At 47.8% G+C, this 20582-nt stretch overlaps 1 protein-coding gene across 2 annotated transcripts in view; it reads right to left on the bottom strand.

Moving 5' to 3' along the window:
* Positions 1-720: 720 nt before the first annotated feature.
* The window catches only part of atp2c1 (ATPase secretory pathway Ca2+ transporting 1), a 43265-nt gene continuing 23403 nt past the window's right edge, over positions 721-20582 (bottom strand). For both annotated transcript variants that reach the window (XM_083918954.1, XM_083918955.1), the window contains exons 10-27: positions 17584-17659; positions 16587-16653; positions 14953-15077; positions 14439-14536; positions 12865-12960; positions 12427-12516; positions 12144-12248; positions 9240-9396; positions 8983-9153; positions 7249-7346; positions 6810-6860; positions 5278-5444; positions 5118-5186; positions 4059-4175; positions 3666-3813; positions 3070-3165; positions 2324-2465; positions 721-1450 (exon numbers count right to left, since the gene is read on the bottom strand). In XM_083918954.1, coding sequence (XP_083775080.1) covers positions 1326-1450; positions 2324-2465; positions 3070-3165; positions 3666-3813; positions 4059-4175; positions 5118-5186; positions 5278-5444; positions 6810-6860; positions 7249-7346; positions 8983-9153; positions 9240-9396; positions 12144-12248; positions 12427-12516; positions 12865-12960; positions 14439-14536; positions 14953-15077; positions 16587-16653; positions 17584-17659 — 1998 coding nt within the window. In that variant the 3' untranslated portion in view covers positions 721-1325. The remainder of the gene's footprint in view (positions 1451-2323; positions 2466-3069; positions 3166-3665; positions 3814-4058; positions 4176-5117; positions 5187-5277; positions 5445-6809; positions 6861-7248; positions 7347-8982; positions 9154-9239; positions 9397-12143; positions 12249-12426; positions 12517-12864; positions 12961-14438; positions 14537-14952; positions 15078-16586; positions 16654-17583; positions 17660-20582) is intronic.

A 20582-nucleotide genomic window follows, 5' to 3' on the forward strand; every position in this document is an offset into this window, starting at 1 on the left:
ACGGTTGCTAACGCAGGATTGGACGGGGGCCGTTCTAGGGAGGGGCTTAGCGTAGGATCATCTCATGTCATCTTCAGCCTCTGATCCTGGATCAGGTCTCAGGGGCAGCAGCTCCAGCAGGGGACCCCAAACTTCCCTTTCCCGGGCCACATTAACCAGCTCTAACTGGGGGATCCTGAGGCGTTCCCAGGCCAGTGTGGAGATCTAATCTCTCCACCTGGTCCTGGGTCTTCCCCGAGGCCTCCTCCCAGCTGGACGTGCCTGGAACACCTCCCTAGGGAGGCGCCCAGGGTTCATCCTTACCAGATGATCCTGAACCACCTCAACTGGCTCCTTTCAACACAAAGGAGCAGCGGCTCTACTCCGAGTTCCTCACGGATGTTGAACTTCTCCCCCTCTCTCTAAGGGAGACTCCAGACCCCCTCCTGAGGAAACACATTTCACACGCTTGGACCTGGACCTGGTTCTTTGGGTCCTGACCTGGACCTGGTTCTTTGGGTCCTGACCTGGACCTGGTTCTTTGGGTCCTGACCTGGACCTGGTTCTTTGGGTCCTGACCTGGACCTGGTTCTTTGGGTCCTGACCTGGACCTGGTTCTTTGGGTCCTGATTATATAAAATGCTTTTGTTCTGTTTTAGAAGAAAAACACACGATTAAAGCTTCAAAAGTGTCAAAAGTTTTCTTTAAATAAGTGAAATCTATGTAAATGTTTCAGTGCTTTAATTTTTTACAGCAGAAAGAAAAATGGAAACATTGCAGTTTTCTGCGCCGTTACACCTCCGTTAATAATAAACCCTCAAATCAGAACAGGAAGTTGCGAAGGACCATGGAAAGCGTACAGCGAATAGTGGTCAACACCTTCTACACGATACGGTTAAAAAAGAGCAGACTGGAAGAGAATTGCACACGTCTCTAGCCTCGATTCGTTTACGTCCTAAATAACCAGGAGCAAAGTGGAAGGTGCGCCCGGCCCGTTCCCCCAAAGCTACGGTCCGGGGTTCGAACACGGGGCCGAGCCAGGTGGCGGCTGTGGACCGGGGTTAAAGCCCTCTGCTGTGGTGCAGGGGCGGATCCTACGGCGGCCATCTTGTCCTCCTAGTTTAGTCCGTCTAAGTCGCCTCCCTTTCCTCCCCCCTTCCCCCCCCGAGGCCGGGAGCTCCCTCCGGTCCCAGACCAGAGTTTCTCCCGCGGAGCAAAGTCCCACGAGTCTCAGTCTCGATCAGTCAGTGAAAACAAAACATCACACGTCATCCTCCTCGTGGTCCTCCAAACCTCAGAGTCCGCCGTTCCCCGCCGGGACAGAGCGGAGGGGGGGCGGTGGGAGGTCATACCTCGTGGAAGCAGTCGGAGGGCGGGCTCTTCCTCTCGGCCGCCCGCCACCTCTCCATCATCTTGATGGCCTCGGACACGACGCACACGGAGGAGGTGAGCGTCACCAGGAACAGCAGGTCTGGGGGGGGGCAGAGTTTACACGCCGTTAACGCTCAACACGGGACTTCCACCCTCACACTCGCCGGGACGAGGTTTTTCTTTCCCACGATTCGAGATGTGAAGAGATTTACTGCTTCAGAGCTACGCTAACTTCAGAGCTACGCTAACTTCAGAGCTACGCTAACTTCAAAGCTACGCTAACTTCAGAGCTACGCTAACTTCAGGGTGACGCTAACTTCAGAGCTACACTAACTTCAGGGCGACGCTAACTTCAGAGCTACACTAACTTCAGGGTGACGCTAACTTCAGAGCTACACTAACTTCAGGGCGACGCTAACTTCAGAGCTACACTAACTTCAGGGCGACGCTAACTTCAGAGCTACACTAACTTCAGGGCGACGCTAACTTCAGAGCTACACTAACTTCAGAGCTACACTAACTTCAGAGCTACACTAACTTCAAAGCGAAGCTAACTTCAGGGCGACGCTAACTTCAGAGTGATGCTAACTTCTGAGTGACGCTAACTTCAGGGCGAAGCTAACTTCAGAGTCACGCTAACTTCAGAGTCACGCTAACTTCAGGGCGATGCTAACTGCAGCGCGACGCTAACTTCAGGTGACGCTAACTTCAGAGTGATGCTAACTTAAGGGCGACGCTAACTTCAGGTGACGCTAACTTCAGAGTGATGCTAACTTAAGGGCGGCGCTAACTTCAGGGCGGCGCTAACTTCAGGGTGATGTAACTCCAGGGCGGCGCTAACTCCAGGGCGGCGCTAACTTCAGGGTGATGTAACTTCAGGGCGACGCTAACTTCAAGGTGACGCTAACTTCAGGGTGACGCTAACTTCAAGGCGACGCTAACTTCAGGGTGTAGCAGCTGATGGAAAACGTACCGAAGATGCTGAGGCTCTCCGTCTGGAAGATGCTCTGCAGAGGGGGGAAGTAGATGACGAGCAGCTGACCCATGATGGAGGCCAGGACGGCGTAACAGAAGGTCCTGTTACTGCACAGACCCATCTCATGCACCATACGAGTCTGAGGGGGAAGCACACACACACACACACACAGTCACACGTCAGATCACACACGGGACGTGACCTCTGGTCTCCGGGGTTACGGTCGTGTTCGTTGGAGCCGTGCTGCTGCGTGTAACCGCTGTCCTATAACCCACCGCGCTGTTCCTCCGCGCTTGTTTGCTCACAAACCGTAGAGCTGTTTATAAATATAACATTTCAGCGCCGTTCTGTTTCAAGAGGGGCTTAAATAAAATCTTTTGCATCTGATTGGCCTGATGAAAAATGGGGCGAAGTGGCGCCCTCTCAGGTGGGCTCAGCGGCGCCCTCTCAGGTGGGCTCAGCGGCGCCCTCTCTGGCGAGCGTGAGGGTGATTACCTGTGACCGTGGTTACGTGGTCACCTGTGGGCGTGGTTACCTGTGAATGTGGTTACGTGGTTACCTGTGGGCGTGGTTACGTGGTCACCTGGGGGCGTGGTTACGTGGTCACCTGTGGGCGTGGTTACGTGGTCACACGTGGGCGTGGTTACCTGTGACCGTGGTTACGTGGTCACCTGGGGGCGTGGTTACCTGTGACCGTGGTTATGTGGTCACCTGTGGGCGTGGTCACCTGTGGGCGTGGTTACCTGTGAGCGTGAGCTCAGAGCGTTGAACATGTCGAAGAAGACGAAGCAGGTGAAGGTCATGGTTGTGTCTCGAGGAGTGATCACGTTGTCCTGCAACTGGAAACACAAAGACATCCAACGATCAACGAACTGTCTGCAGAGACGATTATATTAATAATTATAATAATAATTAATAATAATAATAAATAATTAATAATAAATAATTAATAATAATAATAAATAATTAATAATAATGAATGCTACAAAATAATAATAATGATCCAAATAATATGAATACAATTAAATAATAATAAATAACAATAATACAATAATAATTCAGATATTAATAAAAATACAATTAAATAATAAATAATAATATAATAATAATTATAATATAAAAATAGAATAATAATAATACAAAATATTATTAATAATACAATAATACTACTAAGTAATTGAAAATAAAATACAATAAATAATAATATTATTAATAACAATACAATGAGAAGAACAATAACACAATAATAATAAAATAGTCACAGATGATTATTATGAATCGCTGAGTCGATAAGAAACAAAAACCGACGCGTCAGCGAGTCAGAAGAGGAGCGACGCACCTCTCTCCAGAAGACGAACAGCGTCCCGCAGACGATGACGAACGCCGACACCAGCACCTTGACCAGCAGACTGCGAGTGATGATGCTGTCCCTCACGTTACGCGGAGGCTGTCTGATCACGTCCCTGTCCACCGGCTCCACGCCCAAACTGACCACACACACACACACACACACACACACACACACACACACACACACACACACACACACACACACACACACACACACACACACACACACACACACACACACACACACACACACACACACACACACAGACACACAGACACACAGACACACGCACACACGCACACACGCACGCACACACACACACAGTGTCAGAAATACGGAGAAATCTGTCGTAACACTACAGTTCCCATGATGCCCCTGTACCTCTGAGCAGGAGGTCCGTCCATGATGATGTTGATCCACAGGATCTGCATGGCGTTCAGAGGGTTGGGGAAGTTCATCAGCGTCGCCAAGGAGATGAGCGTCAGAGCTGCGATGCTCCTGCAGACCAGCGGGGGGAGGGGGGGGGGGGGCGTCAGTGGGTGTGAAGCTTTAATTTAATTAATGCAAAACTAAAGGCAGCAGTTCACACACGTTTTTAATAACAGCCTGTCGACGGACGTCTCTGTAAAGGACTCAGGACGAGTCCCTCTCCTCTACAGCCAACGCTGATGCTAACATTGATGCCAACACTGATGCTAACACTGATGCTAACACTGATGCTGACACTGATGCTAACGCTGATGCTAACACTGATGTCAACACTGATGCTAACACTGATGTCAACACTGATGCTAACACTGATGCTAACACTGATGCCAACACTGATGTCAACACTGATGCTAACACTGATGCTAACACTGATGTCAACACTGATGCTAACACTGATGCTAACACTGATGCCAGCGCTGATGCCAACACTGATGCTAACACTGATGCTAACACTGATGCCGACACTGATGCTAACACTGATGCCAACACTGATGCTAACACTGATGCTAACACTGATGCCAACACTGATGCCAACACTGATGCTGACACTGATGACAACACTGATGCCAACGCTGATGCTAACACTGATGACAACACTGATGCCAACGCTGATGCTAACACTGATGCCAACACTAATGCTAACACTGATGCTAACACTGATGACAACACTGATGCCAACGCTGATGCTAACACTGATGCCAACACTGATGCTAACACTGATGCTAACACTGATGCTAACACTGATGACAACACTGATGCTAACACTGATGCTAACAGAGTCGGCTAACGTGAACAAATGACCCGGCAGAGTGCACACATGCTGTTCATCTGTTCTATGCTCTGCAGCGGCGGCCCGGTGACGGACCCGAGGTCGGACGGCGTCATTAAATGACAGAGAAAGGGAAGAAGCAGAGTCACACGTGCACCTTGACAGAGAACATTTCCACTCACGTGCTCAGCTGGAAGCGCACAAAGTTTTTAATGTTGTTGTAGATTCCTTTTCCTTCCTCGATGGCCGACCTGGAGGCAGAGAACAGACGCGTCTCTTTATCTCTGCGTCTCAAAGGAGCCGTGACGTCGTCGTCGTCGTTGTTGTTGACGTTTTACTCACATGATGGTCTGGAAGTCGTCGTCCACCAGGATCATGTCGGCCGCTTCTTTGCAGACGTCGGTGCCCGTCTGACCCATCGCCACGCCGATGTCAGCCGCCTTCAGGGCCACGGCGTCGTTGACCCCGTCGCCCGTCATGGCAACCACGGCGCCGATGTTCTGGAGGGACTGAGGAGAAGAGCACGCTTGGTTTTAACCCGTGTTTCTAAACGTTCATTTATTTCAATTTAATGTCAGAAGAAATGTTTTAATCAGAGATAAAAACAACGTGGAAATAAAATAAAACTTATGTAAATAAATAAATAAATATAAAGAGAAATAAAATAAAACATTTAGAAAAATAAAGAGAAATAAAACAAAAGTACTAAAATAAAAACATCTAGAAATAAAATAAAACATTTAGAAATAAAATAAAAAATAAAATAAAAAATATGTAAATAAATATTAATAAATAAATAAAACATTTATAAATAAATAAATATAAAGAGAAATAAAACACAAGTATGTTAATAAAAAACATTGAGACATAAAAAGAGACATAAAATAAAAATATATAAATAAAAATATTAGGAAAACAAATAAAACCTGTGTAAATAAAAAATGGACAAAAAAAGAAATAAAATAAAACTTATATATATATAAAAATACACATATACAAAGATAAATCAATTTAAATAAATTCTGTAAATAAAAACATTTAGATTTATAAAGATAAATAAAATAAAAATATACTTAAATATAAAAATGTAGGAATATAAAGAGAAAAAAATGGGAATATATAAAAATATATAGAGAAATTAATAGAAAACAAGTTTTATACATGTGTAAATAAAATAATAGAAATAACTAAAATAATTAATTAAAATAATTTTAAAGCACTTCTTTAATTTCACATTTGCTCATTTATTTCTTCAAAGGCCTTTATTTTAAAAAAAATAGTTTTTCTCATCTATTATTTTTATATAATTTAATTAAATTGTTGCCTTTGTTTTTCTTTACTGATGCAGTTTCTCTCTTTGTTGCAGTGACTCTGATTCATGACGCTCCTGAAACTCTCAATAATAAATAAATGGGGCTCAGTCCATAGGTGACTTTGCTGGGAACCGGAGGGTCGCTGGACCGAGTCCCTGTGTGGACCATGTATGGAGCGTGGACTGGTGGCTGGAGAGGTGTCAGTTCATTTCCTGGGCACTGCTGAGGTGCTGTTGAGCAAGGCACCGAACCCCCAACTGCTCGGGGCGCTGGCAGCCCCCTCGCTCTGACATCTCTCCTTAATTGCATGTTTATAGGTCCTGTGTGTGTGTGTGTGTGTGTGTGTGTGTGTCTGTCTCTGTGTGTGTGTGTGTGTGTGTGTGTGTGTGTGTGTGTGTGTGTGTGTGTGTGTGTGTGTGTGTGTGTGTGTGTGTGTGTGTGTGTAGGATAAATAAAGTAATTCTTCTTCTTCTTCTAAATCCAGTTTTTCTGATTCAGATTTTCTGTTGAAAGCACAAAAATCGTTCCTTTAGGCCGAAGCGCTGAGTTTGTTCTGCTCACCTTGACGATCTTCAGCTTGTGTCGAGGACTCGCTCGATAAAACACGGAGATCTGTCGAGACACAGAGGATTTAAACACAGAAACAAATATAATAATCATAATAATCATAATAATCAGGTTCTGTGACGTTTACTTTGTTTACTGCGTCTGTTCGACTTCACTTTGTCTGTTTGTGTCTGAAGATTTCTCCTGAATTCACCAGAAATTAACGTAATAATAATAATAATAATAATAATGACTCATTTACATATTTAAACACAACATTTACGAACAAACAAAACAGTCTCTGTGTCATTAATCAGCTGTGGAAGCTCCACTGTGCCCTCTGTACAAATGTGACCCTATCCACTTCATTTAGCTTCATATTTATTTGCTCACAGTTTTATTTTCTGACGGATTTTTAAGACTAAAATAAAACCAATATAGCAGAAGTTCTCACTCTGGGGACGACGTGTGAGAGCTGCTGCAGGTCCAGCTGATCCACCTCGTCTCCGGACAAACACTGGCAGCCTTTGGAGTACAGACCCAAGCGGCTCGCTGCAGAGACGCACAGAGACACACACTCAAGGTTAGAAGAGCTGGAGACGGTTCAACAGGAAGTAGTTCGCAGTGACTTCCTGCTTCTGTGTCACGCGTGTTTGGTCGCGGTGACTCTTTAGGAGACAAACGGAAGCGTGATCGTATTTTTCAGACAGATCAGGAGAAAAGTTTGAGCCTGTTTCTCCATTCAGGGCGCCCTCCCACTGTGCCTCCGTCCCGTGCCCCGTGCTTTAGGGTCCTTGTCCCCCCCTCCAGGCCCGTTTGTACTCACACTACCTGGGCCTCGGAGAATGCTTCTTGCTGCCTATACGTCATCACGCCGTAACACGTCACACGCATCGATGACGTCATGGCGATGCGTGGCTTTGTTTCCAGATCTTTCCGTAGACCTCGGAGTTTTTGTGCGTCTTGTCGACTGTTTTTGAATCTTGTCATCGACCAAATCTGCAGTAAACACTCCACCTCCGCATCACACCAACGTGAACCTTTCACCGCCATTGTTTGAAATGTCCGCGCATGGTCCCTCCTTCTTTTTTCTACGTCCCAACAGGCGCACAGGAAATGACCTCAGAACCGCCGTAGGCCTCGTGCTCGTACACGTGCGCACGCTCGTGCTCGTACACGTGCAAACGTGCTTTACTAAAGCCCACCTCTCCCAAACGGGCCGTGGGCGGCAAGCGTGCCGCTCCTAGACGTGGTACGGTTGCACTCACACTGGTCAAAGGAACCAGACTTTAGCCGTGACACGTGCTGGGGCACGGGACGGAGGCACAGTGGGAGTGCGCCCTAACATTTCTAAGCTAACGTCCGCTAACAGTCGCCAACGTTCCCATGGCGCTGCCTGAAGAGCGATAATTATAACGTAGATGCTTCTACGACGGCGTATTAGGACCAAGTATAAGAAAACTACGGGCTGCGGGGAGTTTGGTAATATTTCAACAAATCCACCTTTAACTCTTATATAATTATTTACAGTTTTTGCTCTATTTTGTTTCATTGGCTCTGTGATCGGCTGCAAACAGGACGCTCTGGAGGCTGTGGTGGAGAGGAGGACGCTGAAAACACTGTTCTCCATCATGGATCACCCTCTCCACCCTCTCCACCTCGCACTGTCGTAGCAACAGATACAGGAAATCTCTCCATCACTGTTTATAATAATAATAATATATATAATATATATATATATAATAACTCTCTCACCTCTGCCTGACAGGGAACTCTGCTCTCTCTACTGTTTTTTTTGTTTTGTATGTGTTATTATAGTTATAGTATATTTTGCATTGTTTATTGTTTATAGCACACTGTGCACTGTGTATATACACTATGTATGTATTTGATTCTATGTATGTTATGTACAAAGTGTTTATTTGCTGACTCACTGCTGCTGTTACTAAATAATGTCCCAGTCTGAGATCATTAAAATCATTCTGTTCTATTCTATTCTTATTACTTAGTTGTTTACTGTGACTACGTCTGACATGGGTTGTTGAGAGCGATAGTGGGAGTTTGTTCATCTTTTTCCATCTTAAAGCAGATGCACTGATGTTGTTATTATATAATATTATACAACTGTTGGATTTTTTCCTCTTTATCTGTCTGCAAAACTCAAAAATCATCATCGTCCGCCTCTCACCGATGGACACGGCCGTCTCCTGGGAGTCTCCGGTGATCATCTTGATGGCGACTCCGGAGTGGATGAGCATCCCCACGGCTTCTTTGACCCCTGACCTGGGGGGGTCGATGATGCCCACCAGACCCAGGAAGGTCAGGTTCCCCATCTCAGAGCCGCTCGCAAACGCCAGGACTGAAGGGACAAACGCACAGACACGTGCTCTCAGTGAGATCATGCGCTGAGATGAGCAGTGAGCTGCAGCGTGGGCTGGTTTTTACCTCGGAGACCGGCTGAACCCATGTAGCTGATCTGCTGCAGGTACAGCTCCCTCTGCTGGTGGTTCAGTGACAGTGCGCTTCCTCTGCTGTTGTAGGAGCTGCAGAGACGAATCACCTGCTCATAAGCTCCCTTCATGAAGTAAACTCCAGGCTTGTCCTGAGGAGGGAGGGAGAGGACACGTATGGGCTTATTTAACGTGTTCTCACGAATATGAGACGTGTTTTTTTTCCTGGTACCGCCTGAAAAAGAGGGGTGGTCACATGGTCGGGGTCTAGATTTGAAAGGCCAAGTAAGAGCTTCCATTGACACACGCTGCATTTCATTGGTCGTTCAACACGCAGTCCTTCACTTCCCCTCAGCCCACGGCGTTAAACAGCACACGTCACACGGAGGGAGGCCACTGAGAGACCTGAGGGAAACTAGGCGGGGGGAGGAGAGGAAGAGAAGGAGGACGAATGCTGAGGGGAAGAGAACGAGGACGAATGATGAGGGGAAGAGAACGAGGACGAATGATGAGGGGAAGAGAACGAGGACGAGTGCTGAGGGGAGAGAACGAGGACGAATGATGAGGGGAAGAGAACGAGGACGAGTGCTGAGGGGAGAGAACGAGGACGAATGCTGAGGGGAAGAGAACGAGGACGAATGATGAGGGGAGAGAACGAGGACGAGTGCTGAGGGGAAGAGAACGAGGACGAATGCTGAGGGGAGAGAACGAGGACGAATGATGAGGGGACGAGAACGAGGACGAATGATGAGGGGAAGAGAACGAGGACGAATGCTGAGGGGACGAGGACGAGTGCTGAGGGGAAGAGAACAAGGACGAGTGCTGAGGGGAGAGAACGAGGACGAATGATGAGGGGAAGAGAACGAGGACGAATGATGAGGGGAAGAGAACGAGGACGAATGCTGAGGGGACGAGAACGAGGACGAATGCTGAGGGGACGAGAACGAGGACGAATGATGAGGGGACGAGGACGAGTGCTGAGGGGAAGAGAACGAGGACGAATGATGAGGGGAAGAGAACGAGGACGAATGCTGAGGGGACGAGAACGAGGACGAATGATGAGGGGAAGAGAACGAGGACGAATGATGAGGGGAAGAGAACGAGGACGAATGCTGAGGGGACGAGAACGAGGACGAATGATGAGGGGAAGAGAACGAGGACGAATGCTGAGGGGAGAGAACGAGGACGAATGATGAGGGGAAGAGAACGAGGACGAATGATGAGGGGAAGAGAACGAGGACGAATGCTGAGGGGAAGAGAACGAGGACGAATGATGAGGGGACGAGGACGAGTGCTGAGGGGAAGAGAACGAGGACGAATGATGAGGGGAAGAGAACGAGGACGAATGATGAGGGGAAGAGAACGAGGACGAATGCTGAGGGGACGAGAACGAGGACGAGTGCTGAGGGGAAGAGAACGAGGACGAATGCTGAGGGGAAGTGAACGAGGACGAATGCTGAGGGGAAGAGGACGAGGACGAATGCTGACGGGAAGAGAACGAGGACGAATGCTGAGGGGACGAGGAGGAGGACGAATGATGAGGGGAAGAGAACGAGGATGAATGATGAGGGGATGAGAACGAGGACGAGTGATGAGGGGAAGAGAACGAGGACGAATGCTGAGGGGACGAGGAGGAGGACGAATGCTGAGGGGAAGAGAACAAGGACGAATGATGAGGGGAAGAGAACGAGGACGAATGCTGAGGGGAAGAGAACGAGGACGAATGCTGAGGGGAAGAGAACGAGGACGAGTGCTGAGGGGACGAGGACAAGGACGAATGATGAGGGGAAGAGAACGAGGACGAATGCTGAGGGGAAGAGAACGAGGACGAATGCTGACGGGAAGAGAACGAGGACGAATGATGAGGGGAAGAGAACGAGGACGAGTGCTGAGGGGACGAGAACGAGGACGAATGCTGACGGGAAGAGAACGAGGACGAATGATGAGGGGAAGAGAACGAGGACGAGTGCTGAGGGGACGAGAACGAGGACGAATCATGAGGGGAAGAGAACGAGGACGAATGCTGAGGGGACGAGGACGAGGACGAATGCTGACGGGAAGAGAACGAGGACGAATGATGAGGGGGAGAGAACGAGGACGAATGCTGAGGGGAAGAGAACGAGGACGAATGATGAGGGGAAGAGAAAGAGGACGAATGCTGAGGGGAAGAGAACGAGGACGAGTGCTGAGGGGAAGTGAACGAGGACGAATGCTGAGGGGAAGTGAACGAGGACGAATGCTGAGGGGAAGAGAACGAGGACGAATGCAGAGGGGAAGAGAACGAGGACGTGTTGAACCACTATAAGAACGCAGCAACTTAAACAGACTTAAACGAGTTCCTTTCACGACGTAAATCACTGTTTACAGAGATTAGCTTAGTTTAGTTTACAGAGTCAGGGGCCTGAGACATGGAGAGACGCAGTGATGTCCCGAAAACAGAGGCTGAAAAGTGTGAGGGGGAGTTCTGATGCTATTGTAATATAACGGTGATTAACGCAGCAGAGTCAAACAGCTGTGAAGCAGCAGAGAAACACGGGGGGGGGGGGGGGGGGGGGGGGGAGCTGCTCTGGTCGACGCAGGAGGGATCACATGGTTTGGTTTTTGTTCACCAGCAGTTGTTTAGAAACTAACAGATCATTTTGTTTGTTTAACGGTTCCTGAAGTCGACGATTTGTGGTTTAAGAAGAAAAACTGACTTTGTTTCGGTCGTTGGAACGGTGGGTTTGAAATCGCTGGATCGAGAGAAAATACTTGTTTTTTTGTGAAACAAGATTTGGTCTTTTTCCGAAATTGATTCTTAAAAAAGGAGGTGGTCTTATATTCAGGACAGTACGGTGTACATACTGTATGTGTTGAGGCTCACCGCAAAACAAGGAGAAGTGTTGATACATGAACGCACCTGCAGGGTCCGGTGAACGCAGCGAACAGACATCCACTTCTGCTCCGAGGTGAAGGGATGCTCCTCCAGACGGACGTACTCCTGCTGCAGACTCTCCAGCCCCATCTGCAGGACACAAGCTCAGCTGATCACACAGGATACATGTGTGTTCGCTTAATTCATTTGTACACTTCTCCGTGCTTGATAATATCAGGGCGCCCTCCCACTGTGCCTCCGTCCCGTGCCCCGTGCCCCGTGCTTTAGGGTCCTTAGGGTGTGTGTGTGTGTGTGTGTGTGTTTTCACCTTCATGGCGAGGGCGATGAGCGCTCCCTCCGTCGGTCGTCCCAGCAGATTGTGATTCCTGATGACGGAGTCGTTACACACGCAGCCCACCTGACGTCACACGCACACACGCACACACACACACACACACACACACACACACACACACACACACACACACACACACACACACACACACACACACACACACACACACACACACACACACACACACACACACACACACACACACACACACACACACACACACACACACACACACACACACACACACACACACACACACACACACACACACACACACACACACACACACACACACACACACTTTATTACAAATGAGTCACTAAATAAAGTACGTTTTGTGGTTAAGTTGTACGCCGTAATAAAACAGTAATCGTTTCCTGCGCCCGCGGTCGCCCCGATGCGCTGACTCACCTCCACGATCTTGCTGATGGACGGGCAGGAGAAGCCGTGGATGATCTCGCCGTCCAGCAGAACTTCTCCTGATCCGTTGTAGCCGACGCCCGTCACCTGCAACACGAGAGCGAGGAGAGTTTAGGACGAACGCAGCCTCATGAAACTTAACCACAAACTAGAAACCTGGGGCATCAGAGGATGGATGGATTTCACCAGGACAACAACAACAACAACAACAACAACAACAACAACACCACCACAAGTGACAAAACCTCCATCCAAGCACAAATGATCCCACAGCATCATCACACTTTTCTCTGCTCTGCCTCAACGTCTGAGTGTCTGAGGGCCGTCCACACGGAGACGCGTTTCCTGTAACCGCACATCTTTAGTCGGGTTCAGTCTGGTTTAGTCTGGTTCAGTCTGGTTGAGTCTGGTTCAGTCTGGTTTAGTCTGGTTCAGTCTGGTTGAGTCTGGTTGAGTCTGTTTCAGTCTGGTTTAGTCTGGTTGAGTCTGGTTGAGTCTGGTTGAGTCTGGTTGAGTCTGGTTCAGTCTGGTTGAGTCTGGTTCAGTCTGGTTCAGTCTGGATTAGTCTGGTTCAGTCTGGTTTAGTCTGGTTGAGTCTGGTTCAGTCTGGATAAGTCTGGTTCAGTCTGGTTCAGTCTGGTTCAGTCTGGTTCAGTGTGGTTTAGTCTGGTTCAGTCTGGTTTAGTTAGGTTCAGTCTGGATTAGTCTGGTTCAGTCTGGTTCAGCCTGGTTCAGTCTGGTTTAGTCTGGTTCAGTCTGGTTGAGTCTGGTTGAGTCTGGTTGAGTCTGGTTTAGTCTGGTTCAGTCTGGTTCAGTCTGGTTTAGTCTGGTTTAGTCTGGTTCAGTCTGGTTTAGTCTGGTTCAGTCTGGTTCAGTCTGGTTGAGTCTGGTTGAGTCTGGTTCAGTCCCGTTTAGCCTGGTTTAGCCTGGTTGAGTCTGGTTGAGTCTGGTTTAGTCTGGTTTAGTCTGGTTCAGTCTGGTTCAGTCTGGTTCAGTCCCGTTTAGCCTGGTTTAGCCTGGTTTAGTCTGGTTGAGTCTGGTTTAGTCTGGTTTAGCCTGGTTTAGCCTGGTTTAGCCTGGTTTAGTCTGGTTGAGTCTGGTTTAGTTAGGTTCAGTCTGGTTCAGCCTGGTTCAGTCTGGTTCAGTCTGGTTTAGTGTGGTTTAGTCTGGTTCAGTCTGGTTGAGTCTGGTTGAGTCTGGTTCAGTCTGGTTCAGTCTGGTTCAGTCTGGTTGAGGCCGGCTGCTGTGGACGTTCAGCCAAATCCAGACTAAAGTTGTGCGGTTACAGGAAAACTTAATCTTCTAAATCCTTAAACAATGACTCCGTCCAGAGCATCGTCATTTGTTTTGCTCTTTTCCAAACGCTGATTATTCAAACTGAACCTCTCTTTAATTACTTTATTGTTAAAGATCTGGAACGATTGTTGCGATTAACTGCAGTTCAAAACTAAAACCTCTGTGATTATTATTAAACTCAGAGCTGACGTCCAGATCTATAGTGAAATGTTTCTCATGACGAAGATGAAGAGGATGAAGAGGATGAAGAGGATGAAGGGGCGTCAGACCTCAGCGTGGAGTCCATCCGACGTGAACAGCTGCGTGACGGTCATCTCGTTCTTGGTCAAAGTTCCCGTCTTGTCGGAACAGATGACGTTACAGCAGCCTGACGGAGAAGACGAGGAGCTGTTAACAGGAAGGAACGGACGAGAGGCACACGCACGCACGCTAGGCACGCACGCACGCTAGACACACACACACACACACGCTAGGCACACACGCACGGTAGTCACACACACACACGCTAGAAACACACACGCACGCTCGACACACACACGCACGCTAGAAACACACACGCACGCTCGACACACACACGCACGCTCGACACACACACGCACACACACACACACACACACACACACACACACACACACACACACACACACACACACACACACACACACACACACACACACACACACACACACACACACACACACACACACACGCACACACGCACACGCACACGCACACGCACACGCACACGCACACACACACGTGAATGTGTTGGAAGCAACAAACCCAGAGTTTCTACGATGGGAAGCTTCTTGATGATGGCTCTTTTCTTCACCATGCGCATCACTCCGAGCGCCAGCGTCACCGTCACCACGATGGGTAAACCCTCCGGGATGGCAGCGACCGCCAGACTGAAGCAAGAGAAGAATCAGTACGGTTTAACATCAGGTACTTTACGGCAACGTTATCAAACTCTTTTCCCTTAAAATACAGAAATAAGACTCAGAGATTGATACAAACGGTCAAAATTCTCCTCAAAACGAGCACAAAGAGATGCAAAACAGTTAAAAATAGACATAAGATGGTTATAAAAAGACACACGTTTAACACAGGGAAGCAAAAAAAGACTAAAAAATAATAATAAATTAATTATTAATATAAATTTATTAAATTACTCACACGTAACGACAACAAACAACCCAACATCACCACAAAGAAACACAAGAAAGCTACATGCAAACCACAAAAGGAGCACGAAGAGATGCAAAACAACTAAAAATACACAAAAGATGATTAGAAAAAGACACACATTATTAATACAGTGGTGATAAACAACCACAATAAACGTCATGTGTAGAAAAACAGAAAAACAACAGGTAAGAACAACAAAGACGGGGATTAAATGACTGAAAACTGACACAAAATGACCAAATTCACACACGTAACGACAACAAACAACCACAAACAAACACAAAGAAACACAAAATAGCTAAAAGCTAACGACAAAAGGAGCCCAAAGAGGTGCAGAGTGTAAAAAAACATCAACAACGTGACTTTCTTGACTTTAACATCCTCTCGTCTGTGTTATTTCTTTAAGGGTGAGGGGGAGAGAGCAGGTCGACAGCAGGTACAGAAGTGGGAACGTCCTCTGAACGCAGCATCTGCGTCATAGATCCGTAACACGTGTGTAAGAGCTCAGGACGTTGTCACAGTCAGTGAAGTGAAGGTCGCTCTCAGCTCTGTTGTGTCTCAGAAGCTGTTGCAGCAGTTTCTAAGTTGATCCCGTTTGTTAAACACATTTTCTTCGCTGCAGAATCGATCAAAATGGTGGAAAATCGTCCAAAATCTTTGATTTAGACGCCGAGACGTTCAGGAACACCAGAGGAAAAAACGCTGTGTCTATTTGGGGTCAAACACGTTGAAGAGTTGTAGGTTTCTGCCTTGTTTTGCGTGTTTTCTTACTTGTGTTGTGACGTCAGTTTGATATGAAACGACTTCTGAGACGTAATAAAGGACGAGAACCTCGTTCATATATTTAAATGATAACGTTCTACACCCTTATACTCTCTTAACTTTATACATTTGAACCAAAACACAACGTTTAAAACAGATTTTCCACTAAAAGAAGTTGATACGCAGTGCAGAGCTGCATCTCCTGATGGTGTTTCCACTTCTGTGACACCTGCTGTCGTCCTGCTGTCGACCTGCTGTCGACCTGCTGTCGACCTGCTGTCGTCAGGTGGAGGAGGTGAGAGAAAACACGCCACGCCTAAACGGACGTGCAGCCGTTATTACAACACCTGCACCTGAGCAGCGAGGACGTCGGCCGTGACAAAGGTCAGCTGGTTATAACCTGATAACAGAAGTGAGCTGCAGAAACGCTGGTTTAATCATTCACAGCGGGACAGAGACTGAGGTACCTGACGCCGATGGTGAACATGTCCAGGATCCTCTTCCCCTGCAGCCAGCCCACCAGCATGATGACCCCTGAGACACAGAGACAGGGAACATGAAGCAGGAGAGAGCGGACACGATAACCACGGCTAAAGGCTCATTTCTGCTCTACGTTAGAGACGCACACGGACGCAGACGTCTGTGTTCACACACGGAGCAGGAACCAGGAGAACACACGTCTGTGTTCACACACGGAGCAGGAACCAGGAGAACACACGTCTGTGTTCACACACGGAGCAGGAACCAGGAGAACACACGTCTGTGTTCACACACGGAGCAGGAACCAGGAGAACACACGTCTGTGTTCACACACGGAGCAGGAACCAGGAGAACACACGTCTGTGTTCACACACGGAGCAGGAACCAGGAGAACGAACGTCTGTGTTCACACACGGAGCAGGAACCAGGAGAACACACGTCTGTGTTCACACACGGAGCAGGAACCAGGAGAACACACGTCTGTGTTCACACACGGAGCAGGAACCAGGAGAACACACGTCTGTGTTCACACACGGAGCAGGAACCAGGAGAACGAACGTCTGTGTTCACACACGGAGCAGGAACCAGGAGAACACACGTCTGTGTTCACACACGGAGCAGGAACCAGGAGAACGCACGTCTGTGTTCACACACGGAGCAGGAACCAGGAGAACACACGTCTGTGTTCACACACGGAGCAGGAACCAGGAGAACACACGTCTGTGTTCACACACGGAGCAGGAACCAGGAGAACACACGTCTGTGTTCACACACGGAGCAGGAACCAGGAGAACACACGTCTGTGTTCACACACGGAGCAGGAACCAGGAGAACACACGTCTGTGTTCACACACGGAGCAGGAACCAGGAGAACACACGTCTGTGTTCACACACGGAGCAGGAACCAGGAGAACACACGTCTGTGTTCACACACGGAGCAGAAATGAGCCTTTCCACGCCACTGAGCGTCGAGGAGAAACTCACCGATGATGCCGAAGGAGTAGAGCGAGAGCTGCTTCCCCAGCAGGTCCATGCTCTTCTGTAACGGCGTTTTAGGAGCCTGAAGAAAAACACCACAACAAACACAGTCGTTTAAAACGCATCACAGCATCAACGACAGTTTCCTGCAGGAATAACGTCAAAGCAAAAGTACTCTAAAGGCTGTAGTAGAAGTACTCTAAAGGCTGTAGTAGAAGTACTCTAAGGCTGTAGTAGAAGTACTCTAAAGGCTGTAGTAGAAGTACTCTAAAGGCTGTAGTAGAAGTACTCTAAAGGCTGTGGTAGAAGTACTCTCAAGGCTGTAGTAGAAGTACTCTAAGGCTGTAGTAGAAATACTCTAAAGGCTGTAGTAGAAGTACTCTAAGGCTGTAGTAGAATTACTCTAAAGGCTGTAGTAGAAGTACTCTAAAGGCTGTAGTTGAAGTACTCTAAAGGCTGTAGTAGAAGTACTCTAAAGGCTGTAGTAGAAGTACTCTAAAGGCTGTAGTTGAAGTACTCTAAGGCTGTAGTAGAAGTACTCTAAAGGCTGTAGTAGAAGTACTCTAAGGCTGTAGTAGAAGTACTCTAAAGGCTGTAGTAGAAGTACTCTAAAGGCTGTAGTTGAAGTACTCTAAGGCTGTAGTAGAAGTACTCTAAAGGCTGTAGTAGAAGTACTCTAAGGCTGTAGTAGAAGTACTCTAAAGGCTGTAGTAGAAGTACTCTAAAGGCTGTAGTAGAAGAACTCTAAAGGCTGTAGTAGAAGTACTCTAAAGGCCGTAGTAGAAGTACTCTAAAGGCTGTAGTAGAAGTACTCTAAAGGCCGTAGTAGAAATAGTCCAAGGCTGTAGTAGAAGTACTCTAAAGGCCGTAGTAGAAGTACTCTAAAGGCTGTAGTAGAAGTACTCGAAAGGCCGTAGTAGAAGTACTCTAAAGGCTGTAGTAGAAGTACTCTAAAGGCTGTAGTAGAAGTACTCTAAAGGCTGGAGTAGAAGTACTCTAAGGCTGTAGTAGAAGTACTCAAAAGGCTGTAGTGGAAGTACTCTAAAGGCTGGAGTAGAAGTACTCTAAGGCTGTAGTAGAAGTACTCTAAAGGCTGTAGTAGAAGTACTCTAAGGCTGTAGTAGAAGTACTCTAAAGGCTGTAGTAGAAGTACTCTAAGGCTGTAGTAGAAATACTCTAAAGGCTGTAGTAGAAGTACTCTAAGGCTGTAGTAGAAGTACTCTAAAGGCTGTAGTTGAAGTACTCTAAAGGCTGTAGTAGAAGTACTCTAAAGGCTGTAGTAGAAGTACTCTAAAGGCTGTAGTTGAAGTACTCTAAGGCTGTAGTAGAAGTACTCTAAAGGCTGTAGTAGAAGTACTCTAAGGCTGTAGTAGAAGTACTCTAAAGGCTGTAGTAGAAGTACTCTAAAGGCTGTAGTTGAAGTACTCTAAGGCTGTAGTAGAAGTACTCTAAAGGCTGTAGTAGAAGTACTCTAAAGGCTGTAGTAGAAGTACTCTAAGGCTGTAGTAGAAGTACTCTAAAGGCTGTAGTAGAAGTACTCTAAAGGCTGTAGTAGAAGTACTCTAAAGGCTGTAGTTGAAGTACTCTAAGGCTGTAGTAGAAGTACTCTAAAGGCTGTAGTAGAAGTACTCTAAGGCTGTAGTAGAAGTACTCTAAAGGCTGTAGTAGAAGTACTCTAAAGGCTGTAGTAGAAGTACTCTAAGGGCGCACTCACTGTCCTTCCGCACCGCGCCCAAAAAAGGTTTTTCAGGTAGAGCCTAGTGCGTTTGACCAGTGTGAGTGCAACCGCTCCGCGCATAACTGCGGCACGCTGGCCGTCCACGGCCCATTTGGGAGAGGTGGGCTTTAGTAAAGCACATTTGCACGTGTACGAGCACGAGCGTGCGCACGTGTACGAGCACGAGGCCTACGGCGGTTCTGAGGTCATTTCCTGTGCGCCTGTTGGGACGTAGAAAGAAGAAGGAGGGACCATGCGCGGACATTTTTGGAAAGATCTGGAAACAAAGCCACGCATCGCGATGACGTCATCAATGCGTGTGACGTGTTACGGCGTGATGACGTATAGGCAGCAAGAAGCATTCTCCGAGGCCCAGGTAGTGTGAGTACAAATGGGCCTGGAGGGGGGGACAAGGACCCTAAAGCACGGGACACGGGACGCACGCACAGTGTGAGTGCGCCCTTAAGGCCGTAGTAGAAGTACTCTTAAGGCTGGAGTAAACCTGGTGTATTGTGTGTGTATTGTGTGTGTATTGTGTGTATTGTCGGATAAACGTGTGTGAATAAACGCTTTTTTTGTCGTTCGCGCTGTCAGATGCAGCAGAGATGAGAGTGAGAGCGGATCTGAAGCGTGACACGAGCAGACGAGAGAAAAGAAAGTGGTTCCTGATGAAGCAGGAGGTTTGTAGCTGCTGTTACTGTTACTGTTACTGCTGTTACTGCTGCTGCTGCTGCTGCCTGTGCCTCCACATCAGCAGCAGCAGCAGCAGCAGCAGAGGTCTGCCTCCCGTCACGGCCCTGTTCTGGAACAACGGGTCGCTTGTTTGTGGTGAAACACTGATACGATACTCTGCGTCCTGACTTTTGAGTGTGTGTGCGTGTGTGTGTGCGTGCGTGTGCGTGTGCGTGTGTGTGTGTGTGTGTGTGTGTGTGTGTGTGTCTCTGAGGGAAACATGCCGTTCAGGGACAGAAGCTCCTCTGTCTCAGCCGAGGTCGGACTCTGAATTCAATCATTCTGAACACGAGGAGATGATTATCTCTGCTCTTTGTTCTGCACATGCACCTTTTGTAAAAAGCGGATTATAAAACCTGGTGAACACGGACGAGAAACCTGTGCCGTCCCTCTCGTCCTCTCCTCTGACTGCAGGAAACGTTATTTGGGTTTAAATGAGGTGTGGGGGAAATCACCAGGGTTCTCCTTCTTTCTATGTAAGTGTTTCTCAGGGCGCCCTCCCACTGTGCGTCCGTCCCGTGCCCCGTGCTTTAGGGTCCTCCACCTCCGCATCACA

The sequence above is a fragment of the Echiichthys vipera genome (genome assembly GCF_963691815.1).
Source record: "Echiichthys vipera genome assembly, chromosome: 8".
In the NCBI taxonomy this organism is placed as follows: Eukaryota; Metazoa; Chordata; class Actinopteri; order Perciformes; family Trachinidae; genus Echiichthys; species Echiichthys vipera.